The 18,402-nt window shown below is 34.3% G+C and overlaps 1 protein-coding gene across 11 annotated transcripts in view; it reads right to left on the reverse strand.

The window, feature by feature from the left end:
• ASPH (aspartate beta-hydroxylase) overlaps nucleotides 1–18,402 on the reverse strand; it is a 225,311-nt gene that overhangs the window by 163,752 nt on the left and 43,157 nt on the right. For 6 of the 11 annotated variants that reach the window (XM_023222353.1, XM_023222350.1, XM_023222352.1 and 3 more), the window contains exons 3-4: nucleotides 17,078–17,122; nucleotides 15,291–15,359 (exon numbers count right to left, since the gene is read on the reverse strand). In XM_023222353.1, the coding sequence (XP_023078121.1) occupies nucleotides 15,291–15,359; nucleotides 17,078–17,122 (114 nt within the window). Of the gene's footprint in view, nucleotides 1–2,177; nucleotides 2,220–9,574; nucleotides 10,639–15,290; nucleotides 15,360–17,077; nucleotides 17,123–18,402 lie in introns of those variants that run through there. The other 5 variants (XM_023222351.1, XM_023222356.1, XM_023222357.1 and 2 more) reach the window with 4 other exon arrangements.

An 18,402-nucleotide genomic window follows, 5' to 3' on the forward strand; every position in this document is an offset into this window, starting at 1 on the left:
TTTTCTTAGTTAACTAGGCAAAAAATTGTCATGTGTATGAAATTTTTAAATCATTTTAAAATTGCAAAATGATTTAAAATTTTAGAAACTTAAATTTTAAAAATTTAAAAAACACTACATATCTGTAGTATTTAAAAGGAAAAATTAGAATTCCCTTTCTGCTTATGTTCATCATGAAATCAGTATTCCTTTAAGTATGTTTCCCTGTTAATTCATGTAGAGCCACTCAAGCTAACACATGTCTTCTAGTTCATAGGGTTGTGAGAGCAATTAAATGAAATACACAGCTAATTCCAAATCTCATGGAAGGTATTGCTTTCAACTTGCTTTACATGGTAATAAAGCAGTTAGCAAAAGCTCTGAATTTCATCTGTTTGTACTCTCATGAGGAAATCATAAGGTAAGGTGTTTACAATGCCACATTTAAGCAGAAACAATGCCACATTTAAGCACAAAGAAGATGAAATAGTTATTTAATATAATAAAATGTGAAAGATGTTTTTGCCCATCAAAATCACGTAAAACTTACATAGCACAAACGGTATTCAAAATGAGCATTAGATTTACAGTGCTCACTAAAAGTACTATATCTTTCTAGGCTGTCTAATAAAACCTGGATTAACGAACAAAAACATCACATAGGGTTTCTCCGTTAGTTGAATTTCCTGGTGATCAACCAGGAGATTCTTCAGTTCTTCCTAAAAAACCTTATTAAAGTCTTTTAAGAATACAGAACAGAATTCATTCAGGATCATGCTGAGTCTTCATTCTACTTCAGTGCTGTTTGAATAGTAACATAGATACCGGCATTGCAAAAGAGTAAAATGCATGTGCAATGCTATCATGTCTTATCCTGCAAACTGCTTTTAAAAATATTCAGTCTTTAATGTTTAATTTGCTTCTCCAGATCAAGAAGTAAAATATTTTATTGTCCCTTTGTTTCATCACTATTTCTATAAAAATAAGATGGTAAAAATTGTTTTCGTCCCCAGAAATTATTCAGGAGAGATAGGTTGAACCATTAAAAGTTCCTGATCTTAAAACATAAATCACAAAACCCTGTGAATCACATACTATGTCTCATCTGTTCATATTTCACCAAAAAACAAACTACAAACAATACGCCAAGCCCTTGAAATGATCACAAGATTATCATAGGCTTATAAAGAAAAACATGCACATCCCCCATGCCTTTACCCACAAAGAATATGACTACTAACATATGAACAAGAATAACCACTGGCATATAAAGTCAGGCTGTAACATTGAGCTGTTAGTCTACAAATGGCTGACAGGTATAATAACTTATTTATTATTAGTAGTATTTTGAGACAGAGTCTCACTCTGTTGCCCAGGCTGGAGTGCAATGGCACAATCTCAGCTCACTGCAACCTCCACCTCCCAGGTTTAAGCGATTCTCCTGCCTCAGCCTCCTGAGCAGCTGGGATTACAGGTGCCTGCCACCCAGCTAATATTTGTATTTTCAGTTGAGACACGGTTTCACCATATTGGTCAGTCTGGTCTCAAAGGCCTGATCTCATGATCCACCCACCTCAGCTTCCCAAAATGCTGGGATTACAGGCGTGAGCTACCGTGCCCGGTCAATAATTTTTAATGAATTAAAATATCCAACACAGCAAATTCTATGTCAATGTAATGCAGGGTTCTACATTATACATGTAAGTTTTCATTTTACTGAAAACTACACATTTGAATCACACTAGCTTTTACTGTGCTCTAAGACAGTGTGTCATGAGAGCTTTTGGAGAAATAAAATCAATTACTGAAGACTTCATCTTTTTTTCCCAAAAGTAATTCAAAGAAATCAAAGTAAGAAAGGTTTTAGGGAACAAGGTAAGATGTGTACATGTAAATTTAATATATACATCATAAATATAACATGATATTTGTATAATATATACATTCTTAATTTAAAGACTGCTACAAAGCTTTGATAACATGAAAAGATAATGACTTAAAATTATAGGCTTGAAGCAGAAAATTATTTGATGAAATCTTGATAAAACTACTTATAAGCTAAGGTGCGCACCCAAGCAAGACCCAAAAGCAATAATGTTTAGCATTAGTAGCAAGAATGTTACATTCCCAGAAAATGTCATGCATTTTTAAACATTAAACTTGATTCACTCAAGGCTAATTTGAAAAAATGAAAATACCTTTAGCCTTAGTTTTTCTCTTGGCTACCCCACTGGGTCCTTCTGTTGATATTTACAAGATGAAAATGGGTTATAAACAGAAAATTTAATGGAATTCAAAAATAAGTGTCTATTAAAAAGGTAAAATCAATGCCACTATAAATCATGTTAAGTTACTTAAATTCATCATTAAAAAATACTCCAATATCTCTCTTATTTGTCACTTTAAAGCCTTCCTTTCACTGTCTTTAACAGATAAATGCATTATAATTGGCCTATGATTTAATCAACTTCACAGTTTGGCTTAGATCTTTAAGAATTATTGGCGATAGAAATCCTTAATTGCCTCTGGAAATGGCATTTTCTACTCAGTGGCAGACTTCTGCTTGGGACACAGATGATCAATTAAAAGTACCAGAGTGAAGGACCAAGGACCTTACTTCACTCCTCAATCACATTTGCCATCCAAAAAAGGACAGCATATTTTGATAGAGTTCATCTTTACTGTTTGAACAATCACTGCTCTTCCATCAGTTCGAATTATCTTAAAAAATTATACGAGCAAGTAAGACTGACAGTATTATGTACATACATATTACATTTTTCACTCTAAAAACTTTGCAATAACTTTCTGTTTCCTCTCTTGGCAAATTAAAGTTCTGATAACGGATTTATTTTTGAGTCTCTAACAATATACCTCTAACTCTTATTCGAACCAGGCAGTACTTAGCATCCCAATGAACTGATCTTCCCAATTCTCTCTCTCAGTCACATCAAGGCTGGTTTATGCTATGTACTGGCAAACTTTGTAAAGTTCCAATCCAAGCTGCCAATACATTTCCTAGGCACATTAGGGTTGGAGGTGCAATGTTTAGTGTTCATCTCCTCAGGAAGGGTGGCATAGCCTGTCACTAAAGAACGAAGGTCTAAGGTGTGGTCACAAGAACGTCCCCAAACCATCTGACATTTTTCCAGCTGTAAATTGTAAAACCCACTTTGTACGTTTCTCAAAACTTCTACTTTCAGTATGAGATGTTTGTACTATTATATTGTTCAAACCTCCCCTTTCACTATTGATAGCAATTTGTATCTATCGATTGAGGTCATCCATTTGAGAATGGTAATTTATTTTGGTTGAAATATCAATATTCTTCAAAAATGTATTAGTATCTCTTATTGTTGACAACACAAAAGTGGAGACAAGTGACTATGGTTATATTTGTCCACTTACATGAAATACATAGATAACCACAACCACTACTTAGTCCCATGTGCTTAACAATTATTTTTCACAGATAAAACTTGATTCTTTCCTAAACGCTGTCAAAAACAGTGTATCACCCAGTAATACTGAGTGCTATTTCCAATCACTCTCCACTAAAGTTTATTTCAGAATAAAATACCAAAACTATTCTTGTAATGCCCACTTTTAAATATATGAGTAGAATCCAATGTGTAAAACACATTAGCATAAAACATTAGAATATACTTCTAGTACCACTATGTTCCCCTCCTGACTCCTGCATGTTCTCCCACAGCAGATCCAGATTTTCCTATTGAAAATTAGAGTGAGGAAACCCGGACTGCCCTCTCCCTACCCCCGCTGTTATGATCTAGGTAAAAAGAGCTACATGGATGAAAAGACTAGAGTTAACTTCTGTCATGAATAAACCAAAATATTAGATTAGCATTAGATTAGTGAAACATATAAAAATAAACAGTGCTGTACTTTATTTTAAACTTTTTTGGTTTGGGTATAAATCTTTATGGTGATACAAATGAACAAATGAACAAAGTGCAATGCACGATACAAAACTCCAAAGGATCATCTTAAGTTTTTCTGAACTTAAAAACATAGCCAATAATTTTTCAATATTTTTGACATAACAAAGACCAAGCTAATAATTTAACAAATTTTTACATTCAGTCTCTGAAGAAAAGCATATAGACATGAAAAAAGTATACCACCAAAAACAGTTAATAAAGGAGTCCCTAAGTAATAATGAAACAAAAAGAGAGTCAAGAAAAAAAAATTAAAAAAATTTTTTTTTTTGCCGGCTGCAGTGGCTCACGCCTGTAATCCCAAAACTTTGGGAGGCCGAGGCAGGTGGATCACCTGAGGCCAGGAGTTCGAGACCAGCCTGACCAACATGGTGAAACCCCATCTCTACTAAAAATACAAAAATTAGCCATGGTGGCGGGCGCCTATAATCCCAGTTAGTAGGGAGGCTGAAGCAGGAGAATCGCTTGAACTCAGGAGGCAGAGGCTATGGTGAGCCGAGACCGTGCCATTGCACTCCAGCCTGGGCAACAAGAGGGAAACTCCATCTTAAAAAAAAAAAAAAAAAAAAAAAATTGTAGCCCGGAATTTAAAATAAAATGAAAAGAAATTTTTTTAAAAAAAGAAAATGTGTGGTTTTTTTTAAAGTGAAATGATCAGTTTTAGGAAGGAAGGAATGAACAAAGGTTTAGGATGAGGACACTATTTTACTATGTTAGTTACTAAACATCCTTTAAGGTTCTTCAGAATACAGTTTTATAAGCAGTAGAGAAGGCAGTCATGCCACAATGATGAGAAAACATATGTGGAAGGAAAGGTGACCAAAAACCTAGGGTGCTCACATCAGCCTTCTTTATTTCCTTAGAAGAAAACTGATCATACATGAAATTTCCCTAGATTTTGAGGGGGACAGAAAAGGAAAAAGAGTTTGAAGAATTTTATTGGGTTTTGTTTTGAAAGTCGAGGAAATGCAGGCATGTACGTAAGAAAAAGAAGCTAAGTTCAAAACAGGAGAGAGGTGATGAGGTCAGGAGGAGGTACAGGCTCAAGGGAAAGGGCTGGCTTTGGAAACCAGAGGGAAGCAATGTCTGAAAAAACGAGGAGTGAATGAGAGAAGAAACAATAGCTCAAAAAAATCCTGAGACAGTAATGTTGTAAAGGGAAGAGAGAAGAAAATAATGAAATGAAGCCACACTAGATTATCTTAGGAAAGCAGAAAGCAAAATTATCTCTACAGAGGAATAAACTGACCCTGGAAGAAGGAAGGGTGTGGAAAAGGTTTAGAATGACTGCTAATGAGGGAAACTGTCAGAGCAGCATGTCCCCAGTGGAGGCTCAGTACAGGTAACTTTATAACAGATTTTTTTTTTTACCCAGCAACAATGGCAAATGCAGTAATGGAGAAAGGGGTCATTGGCAATCCAAGATTAGTGACAGCATGTAGAGGGGAAAAAACATATTAGTTTGTGGGCATTAGGTAGTGGACTTAAGGGGAAACCACAAGGCAGGTACATAAAGCCTACCTTTCTATTCTTCCTAATTCTTGACAAAATTAAATTCTTATCATTTGTAACTATGGTTGATGTAGATTCTCCCTACAGTGCCAAAATGCCATAAGCATGTCCTACTTTTCTCCTTTTCTACCTTTACTACCATAACTAATGTCTAGGGGAAAAAAAGAAACAAAGGAACATTCCACTAATCAATAAAATTCATGACAACACAAAGGCTCTTCAAAAATAGTTTCCAAGTAGTATGAAGAAAATTCTATCAATTCGAGCAAAAATGGAAACATCTTGGTATTTCTTAATCCATTCAGACAAAAGTTGTTTTTAATTAATAGAATATATTTCAATTTAAGAAATAATCAAAGAAGCATTAGGATGTGCTTAAAATACATGTTGAAAAATAACTGCCATGCTATTTACTTTCTTTTCATCCTTTTATGCTTATTTTGATGTAAGTATTTAAAGTGATGATAGTTAATAGCTCTGGCAACTATTTGGGAATTTCTATACAGAAATTAGAAAAAAGGTCTTACATTCTTCCCTTAGAACATAAGGGAGTTGCCTAAAGGAAATTTATGCTATTTTGGCAACTGCCTCAGGCCACTATTCCACATTTTCAAAATCAAATGTTCTCTATGAAATTAAAATGTTTGAACCATTAAGCCAATGGATAGATCTGTGGTTACACCACATGCAATAGACATGATTTTAGAAGACTGGCTGCATTACAGACACACAAGTAGCTACTTCAGACTTTCAGACAGTCAGCTCTAGAATTGGTCTGGATATCGCTTCATACTCAGGTCATTTCAGCCACTCCCACCATTTCTGGTGAGACCTGTGAGTCACTTTGAGCCTTCTCACCTTCCTCTGTCCCATAATGGAACATCACAATCATTTCAACATTGACTACACATAGCAAAAAGAGGCCCTAAATGTCTGAGTAACTGTCCTGTTAGTGAGGCAGACTGTTCCTCTAGAATGGATGTCTACTCTTGGTAAAACGCATGTCAGGACCCTACACCAATTTCTTTTTTATTTTTAAACAGATATAATAATATAGTACAGATTAAAAGAAGCAGCAGCAGCAGCTACAAATCCACCAACCCTCTACAATAAGTGGGGAATGGAGGATCAGAACATAACTGAAAGACTAAATAAACAGAAAGGGATTACAACCAGAGACAGAGAAAAAAGGTAAAATGCAGATTCAAATACAAATTGGATATTGGAAAGGTCACCTAAGACTTTTGTTACCATAGGTCAGTTTGTTATAGAAACTCAAAATGTCATTTCTATTGCAAAAAATATGTCCAGTAATTTTACCAGTTAAACCGTTTTTTTTTAAAAAAAAAAAAAAAAAAAAAACACAACTCAGTATTTTATTATGCAATAAGTAACTCCTCACCCACCAGGATCCACACCAGCGTATGACATTATTCATATGATATTAATGAATATCACATGCGGGGCTTAGCGTTGAAGGGGAATTCAAATAAAACCTAAGATCTGGTTCCTAGATTCAAGGAGTCCACAAACTACTTGATATCTAACTCCTAAGTATTACAGGGTCATCTCAACCAATAACAAAGGCAGTGAATTCTGCATACTGGTTCCATCATTTAACTTATGAAAATAAAGTCTGGGTCACTGAGTTTCTTTAAGTATTCCAAATATGCATTGTGATCAAAGATTCCATGCCAAATCACAGAAAATTTCTTATATGTTTTATAGACTTAAGGAGCTAGCCCAGCAAATTATCTACAAAGAGTCTTGAAGCATCAATTCCCAAAAAGTAAACTGCCAGGTGATCAAATTAAGAATAACTGGCTATGCTAGATCTGATTTTTTGATAATGCTCCTAAGTCACAAACATCGGGGTAGACAATCTGTTCTATCTTACTGTAAATAAAAACAATTCAAACAGAAAATAGTCCTTCCTTCATGTCTGGATACAGTTCTATAAGACAGGGAGGTAATTTCTAAAAAGAAAGAACCAAGGACAAGATGAAAAAGCAGCACAGACCACTATTCCATATGTCCTCAGCACTGAGGTGTCTGTAGGATCCCCAGGGCAGCAGGCTGACAGCCAGACCTCAGGACTGGGTAAAACTGGCACCCAGAAGACACTTCCCCAACTGACTTATACCCACCACTCATGCCCCAAAGCAAGGCAGGCTGAAGGAAGCTAAAGGGCTGAAAAGAATCCCAAGAGTGCTGCTGTCTTGTTTTTGTGCCAAACTCCGGAGAACCCAGCACCTTTGCAATCAGACAAACGTCAGCGCATCCGGAGAAGGCAGAACAGTGACTCCGAGGAGACAACACTATATCTCAACACGGAGCCTGTTCCACAGAGTTTCTTTGGTTGCTCAAAACTAAAAAGGTAAAGTAAATACAGTATAACTTAAAATTCCGTAACTATATAAATATTCAAATTAACGGGATTTGCCTTAATTACGATTTTGCCTTAATTTAGTTCTTAAGTTTAAAAGACATGAGCAAGGAAGACTTATGAAACAGAAAGTTAGAAAATACACCCTTAGAAAATTAAGAATTATAGCAATACATAATAAATCAAACTAAGGTGAAGTAATTTTGATCTGCTTCAAGATACTTTATAGCACAGTTTTGCAAATACTTTTATTTTATCTCACACACACATACAAGCCTTAGGCACATGTTGACGGAAGTCACAGAAGTCAGGGGTTCGTCAGCTACCTGGGTGTCACTTTCATCAGAGGCTTTCAGAGGAACTAATGAGAGGTGGTACAAAATAAGTAGCAAATTTTTATCCCATATTCTTGTTTATCACTTACAAAAATAAAGCATAATTAATTTCTGTACATAAAATATGAATTAGTATGACAAAGTCTGATGAAAAATTAATAATTTCAAATATTTTTAACACAAAATTTAATTATTCTTATCAATTAATCAAATATCTTCTAGTGTTAGTAGTAATGACATGTTAACAAATAAGATTGCTTTAAAAAGTATACCCTGGAAATTTGGCTAGGTGAATTTCATTGAGTGGGGCTGAAGATTCCTTTAGAATTTAAACCTAATAAACTCTGATATTTCATATTACCCAAGTATAAAATGGTAAAAGCAGAAGACACAAGCAGAAGACACAATAAACAAAAAGACACAATAAACAGAAGACACAATAAACAAAGCAGAAGACACAATAAACAAAAAGACTGAATACATTTTCAGAAGGAACATTACTGAATGATACTCATTTGCTGGAGAACATGCTACTAAGTGACAGCTTAACTGAAGACCTTGAATATTGAAAACAGAAGCTTTAACAGACTATCAGAAGCATTAACAGAATAAAACATATTTGCCCATTAGCGAGAGCAAGACAAACTAGAGCTTTAATAGCCATTTAAACTTTAAGAGATTATTTGTCCAGTGTGTATATCCACATCCAAAAGTCGCTATAGAATGTTTGCTTTTTAATAATATTAGCAAATTGGACAGTCTTCCCTGACACAGGTCAATGGTGGGCAGAGGGGATGGATGTCCTGTGCTGACTTAAGGCTGCTACTTTCAGACTATTATTATGACAGCCTACAAGAGTAATTTCTAACAATTTAAATTTGTCATAGTCCCCTCAGAATAAATGGATGAATGACACACTTACTGAAAGTAATTTAATTAGATATAGAAGAAATATTTGAAAAGTAGAAATTATAGTTAAATAAAATGTGAAGAAGTGCAAACATTTTCAAATTTTTAGCTCTCTGACAAACATTAAGCAAAATCGTAGAGAAGCTGGAAGAGATTTAAAACCATGGAACATCACTCCTTCAAAAAATAACATCCCTTTCCTTATCTTCCTTATCCCTAGAAGAGCTTTGCTTGAGGGGAAACTGATGAAATCTCATTTTAAGAAATGCATTTTGTATATAGCTGATACAACTGTCTTTGTTACTATTGAAGCAAACTCATTTTTAAAGAAATTGATTCAAATATGTTTTTAAGGTTTTCTAAAGGGAAAAGTTTACCACCCTAAATGGAATTACCACTTCAATAAGTTTATAATTCTAAAAATCACATTATATCTAAGCCAAAATCAATATCCAATTAATAAGTCAATGAAAGAAAAAATGGAAAAAGACTTATTTAGGATGAATAATTTTAATATGTACAACATTAAGATACATATTCACATATTCCTTCATGTGTAATATGCCTACTTTAAAAAAAATACAAATTACTTTCTCTGGATGTATATTTGGAAATAAAATTGAAAATAAATTTTGCTTTCAGAGACAGAAATATGTCATGCTACTATCTGAAAACAGTTAAGTTGACTTACTCTAAGGCAAAAACATGGGGTTATTTTTAAATTATTTTAAAAGCACCATTAACACAGAATTTTACATAGAAATTTGTAGGAACCTATCTGACACAAACCTAAACAAATTACAATAAAAAATATCAGCTTAGTAAAGAACCATCATTTTACACATCAGTCATGTTAAAGAACAGAGAAGCATTTAACTTAAAAATCATGCCAGAAATATTTTTATCCTGAAATCCATTATAATCATCTTAATTAATAGTGTGTTAGAAAGACAAGCATCAAGGGTTAAGCACAACACAATCTGCTGTTAAGTGTCCAAATTTAGTTCAGTGAATACATGAGTTGAAACAAAACAATACAGAAACCAATTATACCACCAAGAACATCATTTTCGGTGTACTTTGTAGTTGACTACAAGAATGAGGAGTACCATTTTTTTCAAAAGAAGTTGGGGGAGCTGAGCGAGCAAGGGACTAGCTAGTAGCTGTACTGGGCAAGATCACATGGTTGACTTGCACGGTAAGATCACAACCGCCCCACTGCACATTAAGCCCTGCATAAGCAAAGGAAAGAAAAGAAAAAGGAGGCTGCTTCGGGTGTTCATTTGCCAATGACTTCAGTCCCTGAATCAAAGCTACTGGTTATGTAAATCCAGTATGACACAAGTCTTTCCCTGAACCCCTTCATTCTGTGACGTACCATCAACACCATCTGCGGTTTCGCTTTCTTCTTCTTCTTCTTCTAGCATTTCAAAGGGAGTCATTATATCATAGAGAAATGAGAGGAAACCATAAAACCAATCTGAACTTTCCTCTGCTAAAATATTAAGGACTTCCTCAAGAGAATCAATATTTTCATTACTGCCATCTTTGGTCAGGCCTACATAAGAATAAAGGAAGAGAGAGAGAAAATAAGGAGAGCAGTTAGGTGGAAAAAAGAAGTGGAGGAAGGGCGATCTCAAAAGCGATGTGCATCATGGTCAGAGAGGTTTACAGAAATGGTATTTGGAAAATAAAGAAGTCCATTACAATGCACACCTTACAATCAACTCTCAATCAAATGTCAAAAGAAAGCCACAATTTGACCAATCCTCACCACTCCTACCAGCCCCTACCTAGGTTTGCCTTACTCTCATTAGAGTGTTGAGTTGAAAGACAAAATTTTATCAGTCAAAAATCAATACACAGTAATGGAAAATCAGTTGACTGTAAAAGGAAGAGTGAATAAAAGCAGTATCAGAGAAAAAAAGATATATACTCTGACAACCTCCAGATTTGCTCATTTACCAACCAGATTTTATTGAGAGTTGATTATACACACATGCATTCATTCATTCAAACTAGAAAGGCTTATTTCCTCAAACTTCTCCCCTCCCCACACCAGCACCCCACTTAAGACCTGGAGTTAAGTTAGGAAATTCTGGAGTTAATATAATTAGCAGTATTACCATTTATACCATCCACAGACGGGCATAAGTACACTGAAATTATGTAACTCAGATAATTTTAACACTTAAATTTTAACACTATTAAATGTGGTAGCTCTATAAAACTCTGGCAATTAACTCACGGTCCTGTAATTCTGGCCAATGACAAGAGTCAGCTATTAATAATAATTCACTTTGCCTACTGATATGAAATTTGATCAAGGCCTTAGCTGGTTACTTGCAATAGGAACATTCCAAACTCCTCTCCCCATAGGCCTGTGAAATTAGCATCTATTGCTAAGACCCCTTTCAACTGTCATTTTTAAGTATTGGAACCAAAACAGGCCCTTAGGATAGAAATAAATCAAAGTATATATTGTTTTTATCATTTGTTATTTTCCTGTGAAGAACTGGCTCTGGGTAGCAAAGGTTTCTTAGCTCCAGTATGTATCAGAATCTGACAATACTACCAAGCTGTATACCAAGCCCATAATTCTGAGGAGGAATAATAGGGTAGGGTGTTCTGGCTGTAAGAAATGTGAACATCCATGACCACTGAGCTTTTCTGGTTGTAACCACCTAATTCGGTCATTTAAGTCTTTGGCAACACACAATTTCTCCATGTAGTATAACTACCAGCAATCAAGATCAGCAGATAAAGGATAAGATGACAACTAATTTAAAAGCTTTAAAGATTACAGTAAATTTTCTCTGCTTTACTCAAAAGAACTATATTATGTCATTCTTCATGTTTTTGGTAAGAAAAAACGCAAATTGCAGTTGGTATTTAAATTACTTTCTGACAAGCCTAGAATGTTTTCACTCAATTTAGCAGTAGACAAATGCTGTGAACAAAGATCTATATTCCCAACTAAGTCTCTGTGAGAATAACAGTTTCTTCTTCCTGCCTTAAAACATTATAGCTGCATATTTAGTATAAACATCTTTATTTTTCTCCATTTGCCAATATATTATAAGTACTTCCGAGTATTACATGTAAAATATAAAACTTTTCCATCCTTCAGTATGACAGGTGACCATATGCAACAAATATGCAAAAGCATTTGAACAAAACTGTTTACCCAGCAAAGCAACCTTCCTCTGGTTCTCACGACAAAAGTACTAGTCCAAAGAGAAAAATATATATTCTGGGTATATGACTCCTTCTGAACCTCTAAGAACAGGGCTCAACCAAATGGAATGCCTTTGGCTTGGCAAGGTCTGGTCTTCTCCTCCCATCAACTCACTCATGCATCTATCAGTCTACAAATGTTTTTCCAGGATGTAGCAAGTGCTGACTGGCTTCCCTTTTGCTTTCCAGCCATACCTGATACGATGCCAGCTAGGTGCCAGCCATAGGACAAAAGGACAACCACATGATCCTTAGGTGGTGTCACTCTAAGGATTTAGTCCTCGCGTCATTTAGTCCTCGGGTCATTTTCCTGTTGATTTTATTTGGAAAATAAGTTTTTAAAGAATACATTTTCAAACAAGGTAGTTTTCAATAATCTGAACTACAAACAAAGATATCTACATTTTAGTTAATTTGGCCACAAAAATAAGAAGCTATGTAAATGAAGAAAAGTGGGCTTAGTACACTTTCAAAGAATCAAATGGGCCTTGGCCAGAAATAATCAAATAATAAAATTAATGATGGTTAGTGGTCTTGATTTACTCACATATGTTTAATTCCATTTCACAAGAAAAGCCACACCCTAAAATTGAGTGAAATGTACCATGTGAATGTATACATTTCCCCAAATTTATAAGATTTAGATATATGCAGACTTAAGAATCTAGAAAAAAAATTATGAAATAAATGCACAGTCTATGAAAGATTAACATATCTCAATTATTACTATATCTGCGATGCCAACAGCTCCTCTAATGATTTCCTACCTTCCTCCCTCCCCTTGGATCTCTTGGGCCTTAATCTAAAACCTAAACCCTTAAAGCTTAAACTTTACCATTAAGCTGCCTCTCCAGTGAGAATGTACCTTGGAAGTCTGGCTTCATTTTGGGTATATGCTCACTGTAGTGCTCTCCCCATAACCTCTACCTGACCACACAGAACCCATTAAAGCCTCTGTACTCCCAACAATTTCACCAGGCTGTCTTTGCAGTAACCTTCCAGTAACAGAGGCACCACTAAACTACAATAATCTTACAAACCAGAAAAGAACTTTAGTCATAAAACTCAATTCAAGTTAAGGTTGCATTTCCTGCAGAGAACTCAAACGCTATAGAAATAAGATTAGAGGTGATAAGTAAGCCTAACATTTCACCTTTGGTTTGTTTCATCTGTACTAAAGCTACAAGCCAACTGCAAACTAGTATGAGAAGGGTAAAAAAGTATTTATGTAGCTTTATCTGATCTGTGTTATGCATTTATTAGTAAAGTTACCAAAATAAACCTTGATATTCACCAAATTTAGTTCCACCTCCAGGTGTATAATTCTTATAAATGGCACAATTTATGAGTTCCTTACACTATCCCTGCAAACAGCAATATTCAAAGTTACAATTAATTAGCTTCTTAATGGTAGGTTAAAAACCTTAAAGGGGATGACCTTTTGAAATCTCAAATACACTAAAAATCAAATTAAGGTAATAGTTTGCTATAGAAATCAGTGTGTTTTATCAAAGAAATACCACATTTTAATTTCTTATGGCTGACATTTCCTGACAGACCAGATGGCTGGTTTTAAGCAAAAACAAACAAATAAAAATCAATAAAATACAGTAGATGAGAGTAACATTATTTCTAAAAATAAGGGAACTTGGCCCATATTTTATTTTATCTTGAAAATAAAGAGCTTTGCTATTCAGAATTTGTCATTTAAAGCAATATAATGAAGTGATAAACCATTTATAGGCAAGCAAATTAACATCATTATGATAAGTTCTACATAATTTTGTTTCTTTTACATGCCCAGGATTATAGTCATCTGAGGATTCAATATATTTACAGAAACTCAAATTTAGATACACAATGATAGGACTACATTGAAAATTTCATTAAAGTTAAGACAAGAAAATAAATTTCATAGTAAGTTTCTATGCAGCAAACATTAATTCCCAATGGGCAGGAAAAAAAAAAAAAAAAACTAACAGGTCAAAATTAGGAAGGTTTATTATCTTTAATCACAACTAAAACTCTATATTCATAGAACTTTCTCTATTTCATAAGGAGGTGGATTTAATCTACTAAAAGCAGTTTCATTGGTTACAGATGTGGCATCCTACTGTGTTTTCATGTCTAAAAAATATACACAAAACAGTATAACTAAGAAGAATTTCTTTAGGTCATTATTTTATAAGCTTAGAGTATAATATCATGCCATATCCATTATTTTTCTAAGGACTCTAATATAAAAAGTTTTAACATATATTATGCTACATACAAAAGCAAAGGAAGTCTCAACAGGCCAGATTATACAAAATTTGCATGTTAAAATTAACACCATTCTTTCCAGCAAGACAGCACTTTAAAGCAAATAAGGGAACACCACATTGTTATTTATTACAAGAAACATCTCTGATAAAGACAGGTAATTCTGATAATGAAAGAGAAGGGTCCAAGACTTCCAAAATAAAGACACTAGGTCAAAAGACCAGGAGTTCATATTTTAGCACTACCGTTAAAATATGCATGGGACATTTTAAGATGTTTATTATCACTTTTATTTCAAAATTAATTTACATAAGCCTGTAGAAATTTACATTTTGAAATGGAAGTGAATGTCTAAGGTTAATGAAGAATATCTATAATTACCATATCTAAAAATTGACTAGGATATTAGCTATTCAAATTCTAAGTTCAGAATAAGAAGTACTTTAAATCTGAAAACACACATGAAATTATTATACTTATCAAAATATGTATGTATAAGAGACATACACTTATTCACTGATAAAGTAAATTGAAATGAAAGAGTCTGCAGAAAAATGAGCCATTTAAGCTTTTAACAGTAATGAAATATATGATTTAAGGGGGAAAAATCTTCTGTAAGATATATACTATTGAGATAGATATTATTAAAGCAAAAATATTTGTTTCCAGCATTTTATCACCATTAACAAAAAACATAAAATGTGTACTTGCCTAATAAAACTTTGGCATCATCCACATCAAAATCTCCATCACCATCAGCATCATAGATTCCTAGCTTTCCTACAACAGGGGAGAAATGATGGATATGGAACAAAAAAGAAAAGAAATTTAATACGGTATTACAACTTAGTGAAGTCCTGCAACTCAGTCATAAATGTTACCAATTAATGCAATTCTTTGCTCTTTTAATCCTGCAAAGCAGTGTCAAATGAATATCTTACCTAAAAATAGTGAGCAATTCAGTTAAGAGAGTCAGGAAATGTTCAGCTAGCAAATTCTATGAAATAAAACTGACATAGCATTTTCTTTAAAGACTGAACAGCATATTCTGATCTAATTACTCCAGAATAATTTTTTTTTTTTTTTTTTTTTTTGAGACGGAGTCTCGCTCTGTCGCCCAGGCTGGAGTGCAGTGGCCGGATCTCAGCTCACTGCAAGCTCTGCCTCCCGGGTTCATGCCATTCTCCTGCCTCAGCCTCTCGAGTAGCTGGGACTACAGGCGCCCGCGACCTCGCCAGGCTAGTTTTTTTGTATTTTTCAGTGGAGACGGGGTTTCACCGTGTTAGCCAGGATGGTCTCAATCTCCTGACCTCGTGATCCGCCTATCTCAGCCTCCCAAAGTGCTAAGATTACTGACTTGAGCCACCACGCCTGGCCCCCAGAATAATTTTTATTAAACTGCTAAAAATATTTCTGGTAAAGTTTTTAGCATATATGAAATAATAGTGATGCATTCCTAAATTACTTGAAATTTAATGTTTCTAAAGCATGAAATTTCATCACACTATCAATATCTGAAGCAAAAGAAACAACCAAGCCTCAAATAAAGACTAAATGTAAATAGATTAACATAGAATCTAAGTACTAAAAATTAAAAAATCATTAATTTTATATTTTACAATCATGATTTGTAACAGAAATATCATGAATTAACCTTTAAAAATAAAAGACCATTCTGGAAATAAAGTATATAAAACTGGAGGCTTCAGAAATTATAAAGGAAAATTTAGGATTATTCTACTTAATTAGCACAGGCCATTTATACTAAGAAAAAAAGGGCTTAAAACAGATATGCTGAGGAGACAATACTACCAAAACCTTTCCTCCTCAAGAATAGAAAATGTTTTTAGGCTTTAGTGCTTTATCGTAAGGAACACTGTTATTTTGTTTAGCATTTCAAAAAGTCAAATACATTCAACTCCCTAAAATAGCATCCTAAAATCCACATGATTCTAATTCATTACTGGACAATGACTGTGGAGAAACATAATAATGGTAATGTACAGCAATGTTTTAAACAGCATTTTCAAATACAGCATTAGTACTAAAAAAAACAACAGCTGGCAGCATTGTTATCATTTCTTTAACACAAAGTACATTAAAAAATTACAGAAGAGCAGGCAGAAATTTTGGTTCAGAGTAGCTCTGATCAATCTTTATCTCCCCAGAGCCCTTGCTCTACTTAGCAAAATGGTAACTTGCTATACAGAAGTCTGAATTAGCAAACACATACACATTTAAAATGATAATGACGAAGGAAGAGATAAGGATGTTATTTCAACTGCTAAGGAAACAAAAAGTACAAATCAAGGCTATGCAGAGTACAGAACTCAAGAAACAGTAAAAGACAGAAAATACTATCCTCTCTGACAAACCCATAATGGGAAATTGGTGCTATCGCTTATATTCTGATGTAAGTAATAACTAAATTAGTAGAAAAAGGATGAGCCGTTAGAGACTAACACACATAGACTTGAAATGCAACTCCAATAGCCTACCTTGAAGCACCTCTGATAAGTTATAACGGAAGTCCTTTGCTTTGGCTGCATGCATGTAAAAACATGAAAATTGTTATTTGTGCTTAAAAGTACAAATATTTAAAGTGTCCTCTTTTAAGATACAACGTATCACTGTAAGTCAGTCAAAGCATAGATCTACTCAGAAATTTGTCTCTAAACTAAAATTCTCCCTCAGTTGGTCTGTCAATCTATCCAGACTCTTTAAAGTAATGAAAATGAAAAACTTCTATGAAAGACAGATTATAGATAAGTGTATTTTGTTATTCCTACAGCCAAAAATTTGTTTGCTCTTTCTCCCCAAAAAGATGTCTATAATCTGACAAGTAAAGCAGAAGCACAGGAGGTCCAATGCAAGGGGAGATCACCCATGCAACATTGTGTAGAGAGACAAGTGTGCATTTTTTCCAGTGACAGGTCCACATCTTTCACTGGATTACTAAAGAGGAGGACCATTATTCACAATAGTCAAAAAGTGGAAACAACTCAAATGTCCATCACTGATAAACAGATAAGCAAAATGTGGTATGTCCATATGATAGAATATTATGTAGCCATAAAATGAAGTACTGAACCTTAAAAACCTTAAAAGTGCAAAAAGGCAGATACAAAAGACCATATAATGTATGGTTCTATTATATGAAATGTCCAGAATAAACAAAACCACAGACACAGAAAGTAGATTAGTGTTTCCCAGGAGAGGGAAAGAGGAAGAGTTTGGGTATTTAGGGGAAGGAGGTAACAGAAATAATCTGGAATTAGATAATGCTAGTGGGTATATAAAATGATGAATATAGTAAAAAAAAAAAAAAATGAATTGTACACATTCAAATATATATAATACTGAATTTTATTTCAGTTTAAAAAAAGACTTTTGGGGAAGATAAGGAGAATGTGACTCTCAAAATAATAGAATCATTAATGTAAAAAATCGTGAAAAACTGCAGTGATTATAGGAGAGAAAAGGAAAAAGGTGGAGAAAGGACACTATCAGAATGACCACAGCAACTTCCTCAGAACAGCACACAGATCACACCTACATACACACAATCATATCAGAATATGCCTATCTCAGCACACCCATCCAGTACCTATAAGTGTGCACACATACCCCATCCCAACAGAGACACAGAAGAACGTACTTCGAAAACCCTCTCTAAGGAAGGGTTTTGCATATTGTGTGGTTATGATCCATTAGCAAGTCCTTAAATAAATGTAGTGGCTCATGATCAAGTATTTTTAAAATTTATAAGGTAACAAAATTGAATAGAAATCAAAAAGTACTGCAAATAGTGAGAATGAGTACT

This window comes from Piliocolobus tephrosceles, chromosome 7, assembly GCF_002776525.5.
Source record: "Piliocolobus tephrosceles isolate RC106 chromosome 7, ASM277652v3, whole genome shotgun sequence".
Classification (NCBI taxonomy): Eukaryota; Metazoa; Chordata; class Mammalia; order Primates; family Cercopithecidae; genus Piliocolobus; species Piliocolobus tephrosceles.